Source organism: Otolemur garnettii, unplaced genomic scaffold, assembly GCF_000181295.1.
Source record: "Otolemur garnettii isolate 467f Iridium unplaced genomic scaffold, OtoGar3 scaffold00031, whole genome shotgun sequence".
Taxonomy (NCBI): domain Eukaryota; kingdom Metazoa; phylum Chordata; class Mammalia; order Primates; family Galagidae; genus Otolemur; species Otolemur garnettii.
In genome coordinates this window covers 2,788,031-2,797,633 of record NW_003852426.1, presented here as the reverse complement: position 1 = coordinate 2,797,633, position 9,603 = coordinate 2,788,031, and the positions used below count along the sequence as shown (strand labels likewise).

The following is a 9,603-nucleotide window of genomic DNA, read 5'->3' as shown; positions in this document are numbered from 1 at the left end:
TTTTTTTTTTTTTTTTTGAGACAGAGTCTCACTATGTTACATTTGGTAGAGTGCTATGGCATCACAGCTCACAGCAACCTCAAACTCTTGGGCTTACATGATTCTTTTGCCTCAGCCTCCCAAGTAGCTGAACTACAGGCGCCCACCACAATGCCCGGCTATTTTTTGGTTGCAGTCGTCATTGTTGTTAATCAGGCCCAGGCTGGTATTGAACCAAGATTGTGGTCAGCACCCTACTTACTAAGCTACAGGCACCAGGCACATCACACACCCCCTTTTTTTTTCTTTTTTCTTTGAGACAGTTTCTCTCCGTCACCCCAGGTAAAGTACTAATGCATCACAGCCCACAGCAACCTCAAATTCTTTTTTTTTTTTTTTTTTTTTGAGACAGAGCCTCAAGCTGTCTCCCTGAGTAGTAGAGTGCTATAGGCATGAGCTACACACCTGGCCTCTTCCTCTTCATTTGCATTTCTCTTTACTGTTTTCTTTTTTTTTTCTTTCTTTCTTTCTTTCTTTTTTTTTTTTTTGATACAGAGTTTTACTTTGTCACCTTCAGTATAGTCCGTAGAGTCATAGCTCACAGCAACCTCAAACTCTCCTGGGCTTAGGCGATTCTCTTGCCTCAGCCTCCCAAGTAGCCAGGACTACAGGCGCCCACCACAACACCCGGCTATTTTTTTAGTTGTTGCAGTTTGGCCGGGGCCAGGTTCAAACCCGCCACCCTTGGTATATGGGGCCGGCGTCCTGAGATAGTCTTATTATGTCACCCTCTGTAGAATGCAGTGGAGTCACAGCTCACAGTAACCTCCAACTCTTGGGCTTAAGAGATTCTCTTGCCTCAGCCTCCCAAGTAGCTGGGACTAAAGGCAACACAACGCCAGCTATTTTTTCTTGTTGCAGTTTTCATTGTTGCTTTAGCTGGCCTGGGCCAGGTTCAAACCCACCAGCATTGGTGTATGTGGCTGGCGCCATAACTACTGTGCTACAGGCACCAAGCATGTTTTCTTTTTCTCGATTCTTTCTCTTTTTCAGTATACAGAATAATTAGTTCCTGCCTTGATCTCTGAAAGTGTCCTAAGAGGTTTGTTATTAAACCTCTTGGGTTTTCAGAGGTTGTGCATGTTTTATTTTGATATTGACATTATTTTTGGTCTTTGAATTGTTCCATCCTTGTTCAGGAGAAACCCCTTGTAATGGAACCTTGTGGCCTTTGAGATTATCTTGACATTTCAACACATTTCCTGCCTCAAACTCAGACTGCCATTTCTCTAAGAAGCTCTAGTAAAGGAACGAGAGTTGGAAACACCTTTTTTTTTTGGAGACGGAGTCTCATTCTATTGCCCTCGGTAGAGTGCCGTGACCTCACAGCTCACAGCAACCTCCAACTCCTGGGCTTAATTGATTTCTTGCCTCAGCCTCCCAAGCAGCTGGGACTACAGGTGCCTGCCACAACACCTGGCTGTATTTTTTTGTTGCAGTTTGGCTGGAGCCAGGTTTGAACCCGCCACCCTAGGTATATGGGGCCTGCGCCCTACCCCATGAGCCACAGGCACCTCCCTGGGAAACATCTTTTAAAGGGTAAAATCTATGTACCTACCAGTGTTTATTGCTATTAGGTTGTCACTGCAGTTAGGACTTTTGAGTGAGCAGACTTAGGAAATGTGTTTTTTGTTTGTTTGGTTTTTTGAGACAGTCTTCCTATGTCGCCCTCGGTAGAGTCCTGTGGCGTCACAGCTCACAGCGACCTCAAACTCTTGGGCTTAAATGATTCTTATGCCTTAGCCTCCCAAGCAGCTGGGACTACGATGCCTGCCACAACACCAGGCTCTATTTTGGTTGCAGTTGTCGTTGTTTAGCAGGCCCAGGCCGGGCTTACACCCACCAGCCCTGGTGTGGTGTATGTGGCTGGCACTCTAACCTAAGGTATAGACACCAAGCCTTGTTTGGTTTTTTAGAGAAGAGTCTTACTCTGTCACTCTGGGTAGAGAGCCATGGTATCATAGTTTACAGCAACCTCAAACTGTTGGTTTCAAGTGATCCTCTTGCCTCAGCCTCAGCTGAGACTATAGGCATTCGCCCTCACACCTGGCTAATTTTTCCATTTTTAGTAGAGATGAGGTCTCACTCTTATTCAGGCTGGTCTTGACTTTCCATAGTGTTAGGATTATAGGCGTGAGTGACCAGACCCAACCAACTGGTTATATTTTATAGAAAAAGAAAAATTACTTAATCTTTCCACAGCCTTGGGCATAGGGTACTATTTAGTCCCTTTTTATAGATGAGGAAAATAAGATCCAGAGACATTAAGTGACTTGCCCAGGAACCTCTAGCTTGTGAGTGGTGGAGTCTGGCTCCAAAGCAAGTGCTCTTGGCCATATGCTGCTTTGGTAAGCAGGGCCAGCTGCCCCTACCCACCTTCCCTGACTTTTTCCCCACCCACAGGACAGTGGTGGGTGGACACCCATCATTTGGGCTGCAGAGCACAAGCACATTGAGGTGATCCGGATGCTGCTGACACGGGGTGCTGATGTCACCCTCACTGACAATGTGAGTGGGAGTTTGGGCAGAGTTGGGAGGAGGTGGGGATAACCCAAACCCCTGAGTAAGGTGGAAGCTAGATTCAAGGGCTCAGGAGCTCTACCCTCTCCCTCCGCCTCCCACCTCCACAGGAAGAAAACATCTGTCTGCATTGGGCCTCCTTCACTGGCAGCGCTGCCATCGCTGAGGTCCTCCTGAATGCCCGCTGTGACCTCCATGCTGTCAACTATCATGGCGACACACCACTGCACATTGCGGCCCGAGAAAGCTACCACGACTGTGTGCTGTGAGCCCATATTCCAACCCCCACTCATTCCCGCACCTCTCACAGCCCCAGACCCCACATGTGAGTGTCTTATCACCTTGCCAGGTTGTTCCTATCACGTGGGGCCAACCCTGAGTTGCGGAACAAGGAGGGAGACACAGCATGGGACCTGACACCCGAACGCTCTGATGTGTGGTTTGCACTCCAACTCAACCGCAAGCTCCGGCTCGGCGTGGGAAATAGAGCCATCCGTACTGAGAAAATTATCTGCCGGTGAGCCTTGGGCCCCATCACCCCCTGCACCCAGAACTACTCTCTACTAGGCCCTATTGCATGCCTATATCATCCCTCAAACACTCCCTTTGTCCCACCAAATCCCTATTACCACCCCAACCCCCTTCCCCACTAGGGTTGCCAAAAAAATAGAAGATAGACACCCAGTTTCCTGGCATTTCAGATAAACAGTGCATGCTGTTTTAATGTAACAATGTCTAGTATATCTGGGCGCAGTGGCTCACACCTGTAATCCCAGCACTTGGGGAGGCCAAGAGGATTGCTTGAGACCAGGAGTTCCACACAGCCTAAGCCAAGTAACAGGACCCCATCTCTACAAAAATAGAAAATTAGCCAGGCTTTGTGGTACTTGCCTGTAGTCCCAGCTACTTGGGAGGCCAAAGCAGGAGGATTACATGAGTCCAGGAGTTCGAGGTTGCAGTGAGCTAGGATGATGCCACTGCACTCTACCAGGGCAATAGAACAAGACTCTTGTCTCAAAAAAAAAAATTGTCCAGTGTGATGTTTGGCGCATACTTACACTAAAAAGTTATTTTTTGACCAGGCACAGGGGCTCATACTTATAATCCCAGCACTCTGAAAGGCCAAGGTGGGTGGATCACTTGAGCTCAGGAGTTCGAGACCAACCTGAGCAAGAGCGAGACCCCATCTCTACTAAACATAGGGAAAAAATAGGCATTATGGCAGATGTTTGTAGTCTCAGCTACTTGGGAGGATCACTTGAGCCCAAGAGTTTAAAGTTGCTGTGAGCTATGATGCCATGGCACTTTATCCAGGGCAACAGAATGAGACTCTGTTAAGAAAAAAAAAGTTATTTCGGGAGGCGCCTGTGGCTCAGTGAGTAGGGCGCCAGCCCCATATACCGAGGGTGGCGGGTTCAAACCCAGCCCCGGCCAAACTGCAACAGGAAATAGCTGGGCGTTGTGGCGGGCGCCTGTAGTCCCAGCTACTTGGGAGGCTGAGGCAGGAGAATCGCCTAAGCCCAGGAGTTGGAGGTTGCTGTGAGCTGTGATGTCACTGCACTCTATCGAGGGCGAAAAAGTGAGACTCTGTCTCTACAAAAAAAAAAAAAAAAGTTATTTTTTGTTTATCTGAAATTCAGATTTGATTAGCCTTCTTGCATTTTACCTGGGAACCTTATTTCCCCAACCCTCGTTCCAGCCCCATGCCCCAGGGACCTACTCAGTTCTTCTTGCACCTAGGGGAGTCCTTCACCCCCTGCTTTAGCTCCCCAGCCCCAACACCTCCTCTTCTGTAGGGATGTGGCTCGGGGCTATGAGAATGTGCCCATTCCCTGTGTCAATGGTGTGGATGGGGAGCCCTGCCCTGAGGATTACAAGTACATCTCAGAGAACTGTGAGACATCCACCATGAATATAGACCGCAACATCACCCATCTGCAGGTGAATGGAGGGTCTTCGACCTTCCCAAAAGAGTATCCAAGTACAGTTGGGAGGTTGAGAAAGTCATGGACCAGCAAGGGCACATGGCCAAAGGAGTGGGGGTTGAAAGGGGTGTCACGGTGAGGGGTTGGGTCCACCTGGAGAAAGGGGTCGTTTTTTCTGGGTCACATGAAGGTATCATATGAGTTTGAGTAGCCCTGAGGACATGGCCATCAATAACACAGATTTCCTCTTATACTGGGACCATCACCACCCATTGTCCTAAAAACGGACCCAAGGAAGGACAGTTTGAGGGGTTTAGAGAGCCCTGCAAGACCAGTTCTGGGGATCAAGCTGACTCTTTGCCTCCTTGTCCCAGCATTGCACATGTGTGGACGACTGCTCCAGCTCCAACTGCCTGTGTGGCCAGCTCAGCATCCGGTGCTGGTATGACAAGGTACATGCCCCCTGCCTGGCCACAATGCTTGGCCACTCTTTCAGAGCAGCTAGCTTCATGTCAGTATCCTGGGACCTTGTTTCTCACCTCTATGCAAATCAAGGGCAATGCTTGTGTATTTCCTGTTGTCTGATCTCAGGGTTTATGTGGCCTTCCCCACCCACCCCATCCTCCTTGTCTCTGGGTTGGGGTCAGCAGTGGATTTTTCTGTAGCATCTTGGGGTTCCTGGGCAGCTGAGGTGCCCCTCCCCAGAGAAACCATTGTACTCCCCTCCCTCCACATCCCAGGACGGGCGGCTGCTCCAGGAATTTAACAAGATTGAGCCCCCCCTGATTTTCGAGTGTAACCAGGCATGCTCCTGCTGGAGAAACTGCAAGAACCGTGTTGTGCAGAGCGGCATCAAGTGAGGCCCTGCTCCTGCAGGTCCCCCAACCTCACCCCCTCTGCCCTTCCCTTGGGACTTTTCTATGACCTCCATCTAACAGCATCCCCTGTCTCACCCCAGGGTACGGCTGCAACTCTACAGAACAGCCAAGATGGGCTGGGGGGTCCGTGCCTTACAGACCATCCCCCAGGGGACCTTCATCTGCGAGTGAGTTACAGGGACACCTTGGCACCTGGAGGGGGACACATAGCCACCAGTGACTCCCAGCCCTTCCTCTGCCTAGCCCTTATGGGTCATGTCTCTCCTCCTGCCCAGTCTCTTACCAGATTCCTCTGACCCTCATGCCTATGGCAGAGGACCATGCCTGCCTCCACTCTGCCCAGACCACAGAGTCTGTCTTCCTGTAACCTTCTCTGTGTATTTCCAGGCCTCACACACTTTCTCCCCACCCTTTCTTTCTGGGAAAAGCACCAGTTTTGGAGACAGACAGGCCTGGGTTTAAGCTCTGCTCTGCTGATGTGTGTCTTGGCCAAGTTACTTAACCTCTTTGAGCCTTATTTTTCTTGTCTGTAAAATGGTAATAACAGTTACCTTTCTGTCCACCTTGTCAGAAGCCTGTCCCTCTCCACCATTTCTCTCCCAAGCATCTGTAATCTCCCCCTTTTTCCTTGGCTCCTCCTACCTTGTCTCCCTAAGACTTACCTAGGTCTCTTTTGACCTTTGCAGAATAAACCAGCCCTTTAGTCCCATTTGCCTGTCCAAGGGCCAATTTCTTATCACTCTACCATATCATCTCTCAGCTTGTCAGATAAGCAGCCCCTTCCTGCTGGGCCTCAGCTTCTCCACCATCCACTACGTGCCCATTTCTGCCAAAATCAAGGCTGGGCACAGTGGCTCACACCTATAATCCTAGCACACTAGGAGGCCAAGGCAGGTGGATTGCTTGAGCCCACAGGTTCAAGACTAGCCTGAGCAAGAACGAGACCCCGTCTCTAAAAATAGCCAGGGGTTGTAGTGGGCACTTACAGTCCCAGCTACTTGGGAGGCTGAGGCAAGAGGATCACTTGAGCCCAAGAGGTTGCTGTGAGCTATGATGCCGTAGTACTCTACCCAGGTTGACAGAGTAAGACTGTCTAAAAGAAAACAATTTAAAATAGCTGAGTGTTGTGGTGAGTCCCTGTAATACCAGCTACTTGGGAAGCTGAGACAGGAGAATCACTTGAGCCCAAGAGTCTGAGGTTACTGTGAGCTATGAGGCCATGGCACTCTACTGACAGCAACAAAGTGAGACTGTCTCAAAAAAATTTTTAGGGAGGCGCCTGTGGCTCAGTGAGTAAGGCACCGGCCCCATATACCGAGGGTGGCGGGTTCAAACCCAGCCCCGGCCAAACTGCAACAAAAAAAAATAGCCCGGCATTGTGGTGGGCACCTGTAGTCCCAGCTACTTGGGAGGCTGAGGCAGAAGAATCACCTAAGCCCAGGAGTTGGAGGTTGCTGGAGCGACTCCGCTGCACTCTACCAAGGGCAAAAAAGTGAGACTCTGTCTCTACCAAAAAAAAAAAAAAATTTTTAAATAGCTGGGTGTTGTGATGGGCACCTATAATACCAGCTACTCAGGCAGCTGAGGCAGGTGAATCACTTAAACCCAAGAGTCTGAGGTTGCTGTGAGCTGTGATGCCACAGCATTCTACCCAGGGTAGCAAAGTAAGATTGTCTCCAGAAAAAATCAGCCTTTGCCCCCATCTGCTGATGTTGCCTCTCCTCAGTCACACCACCACAGTGCCTGTTCCATATGTCTTGGTCTTCATTCTCCTGGCTTCTGTTTACCCACTCTTAGACAACTGGTTCCTCCTTACCCACTGCTGTCCACATGTGGCTGTCCCTTACCCCTGACTTGCTCTGAGCTCCTCCTTGCTCCTCTAGCTCTATCTCTAGGAAAGGGGTCCTTTTTTTTTCAGTAGCTCTTAGTCCCTCCTATCCTTCAGCCCTGCAGCACCCATCCTTCTTGGTGGTTTCTAGTATACAAACCCTATGTCTAAATCTGAACAGATGTCCCCACCATCCCTACCTAAGCCACCCACTGTTAGATGTCAGTCCTCTCTAACCAGAGGTTCAGTGTCTGTCTGCATGCTGGCTCCAGGCCAAGGCCAGAATGCTACCCTTTAACTTGCCCACAGCTGCTTCCGCAGGTCGTCTTTTACCCACACCTGCCAGCCCTGCCTGTCACCCCAGCTGGCAGTATTACACCCTGTGTTGTCCCTCACATGCCTGTGTCTTCATGTTCCCCTTCCTGATCCTCTCCCCTGGGCCTGCTATGGTTTGAAGTTTGGGAAGTTTGTGGATAGTGACAGGGTGGTTGACGAATAGTGGTAGAGGGTTCTGGGGTTTATGAGGAGAGACCCCACTCACCTGCCGAACATCACTTCCTGTTCAATAGGTACGTTGGGGAGCTGATCTCCGATGCAGAGGCTGATGTGAGAGAGGATGATTCTTATCTCTTTGACTTAGACAACAAGGTGGGCAGGAAACCCCCTTTCCCCCTGCTCCCAGTGACTGGGTTTCTGGAAGTCAGCAAATAGAAACCCGGGAGGAAGGACTGCTCAGTGGATAGGGAGGTTGGCCAACTAGGCTGGGCAGGGGTAGACCTGAAGAGTGACACCTTGCTCTCAGGATGGAGAAGTATACTGCATTGATGCCCGTTACTATGGCAACATCAGCCGCTTCATCAACCACCTGTGTGACCCCAACATCATTCCCGTCCGGGTCTTCATGCTGCACCAAGACCTTCGATTTCCACGAATTGCCTTCTTCAGTTCCCGAGACATCCGTACTGGGGAGGAGCTAGGGTAAGACTCCAGGTGCTCTGCCAGGGGTGGGGGATGCCGCAAGCTTGAGACCCAAAGGCTAGAGAGTGCCTGGTTTCCAAGCATGGATGAAAGCAGAGCTTCTCAGTGTGGACCACGTGTTGAAACAAAGTCCTGAGCCTCTCTGCAAGATTCTGATTCAGGAGGTTTGAGATGGGGCCAAGAGTCTATTTCTGAAAGGTTGCCAGGTGATGCTGGTGCTGCAAGTGTGTAGAAAATACGAGGGCTTAGGATCCATCTGGAGAAGGTGAGGGTGGGTTCTTCCTAGGGAGTAGGACCCACAAGGTCTGTGGGGTGGCTTTGGATGGCTGGGTTCAGACCCACAAGTTCGTGTGCTCCTGACAGGTTTGACTATGGCGACCGCTTCTGGGACATCAAAAGCAAATATTTCACCTGCCAGTGTGGTTCCGAAAAGTGCAAGCATTCAGCTGAAGCTATTGCCCTGGAACAGAGCCGCCTGGCCCGCCTAGACCCCCACCCTGAACTGCTGCCTGAGCTTGGCTCCTTGCCCCCTGTCAACACCTGAAAACGGACCACATTCTCCCTTCCCAGCCTGGTTGACCACTGGCTCAGCAGCCTCCCCTGCCACTTGCTGCTCACAGCCACACCTGGGGGTGCCACCATCCTCTCTCCCCACTACTCCTTAACACATTCCTCAACCAGAGACCCCAGCCAGGCCCTGGAGGTCTGACAGCCCCTCTCTCCCAGAGCTGGCTCCTCCCTGGAAGGGTGACTTCAGGGCTGGCCACCCCCATCCCCACCCTCAGCAGAAGTTCGATGAATTGAAATCAGGCCTCTATGCCAACTGGTTTCTTTGGTTCTCAATAATAAATGTTGGGTTTGGTAATAAACTGGGTAACTGTTGTCTTGGGGTAAGGAGGAAACACACACAGCCAGAGGGAATGTGGGTAGAGGGGACAGGAAGCAGGTGTGGAGGCATGGACAGCTGCCCAGTAGGAGGGAAGGGTTGTGAGGGACAACTGTGGCAGGGTCTGGTCAAGGGATTAAATAAAGGCAAATTTTGACCTTTAATTTTTGTGGGAAGAGAGTGTACCACAGATGACGTCTGAGACTGTGAAGTGTTTTTTTGTTTGTTTTTTTGAGACAGTCTTACTATGTCACCCTCCGTAGAGTGCCATGGCATCACAGCCCTCAGCACCTCCAACTCTTGGGTTTAAGAGGTTCTCTTGCCTCAGCTCCCAAGTAGCTGGGACTACAGGCACCCGCCACAACACGTGGCTATTTTTTGGTTGTAGTTGTTTGGTGGGCTTGGGCTGGATTTGAACCTGCCAGCTCCAGAGTACGAGGCTGACGCCCTAGCCGCTTGAGTTACAGGTGCCGAGCCCTGAAGTGTTTTCTTATCGGAGTGTGCCAGATCCTTCACACTGTGGTCTACAGCGCCCCTGGCAAGCAGCCC

At 50.6% G+C, this 9,603-nt stretch overlaps 1 protein-coding gene across 2 annotated transcripts in view; it reads left to right on the top strand.

Annotated features, from left to right (window-relative positions):
- The window catches only part of EHMT2 (euchromatic histone lysine methyltransferase 2), a 21,550-nt gene extending 12,513 nt beyond the window's left edge, over positions 1-9,037 (top strand). For both annotated transcript variants that reach the window (XM_023512738.1, XM_012804801.1), the window contains 10 exons: positions 2,443-2,547; positions 2,670-2,824; positions 2,909-3,076; positions 4,356-4,500; positions 4,859-4,936; positions 5,225-5,340; positions 5,443-5,529; positions 7,760-7,838; positions 7,993-8,168; positions 8,532-9,037. In XM_023512738.1, coding sequence (XP_023368506.1) covers positions 2,443-2,547; positions 2,670-2,824; positions 2,909-3,076; positions 4,356-4,500; positions 4,859-4,936; positions 5,225-5,340; positions 5,443-5,529; positions 7,760-7,838; positions 7,993-8,168; positions 8,532-8,712 — 1,290 coding nt within the window. In that variant the 3' untranslated portion in view covers positions 8,713-9,037. The remainder of the gene's footprint in view (positions 1-2,442; positions 2,548-2,669; positions 2,825-2,908; positions 3,077-4,355; positions 4,501-4,858; positions 4,937-5,224; positions 5,341-5,442; positions 5,530-7,759; positions 7,839-7,992; positions 8,169-8,531) is intronic.
- The last annotated feature ends 566 nt before the right edge of the window (positions 9,038-9,603 follow it).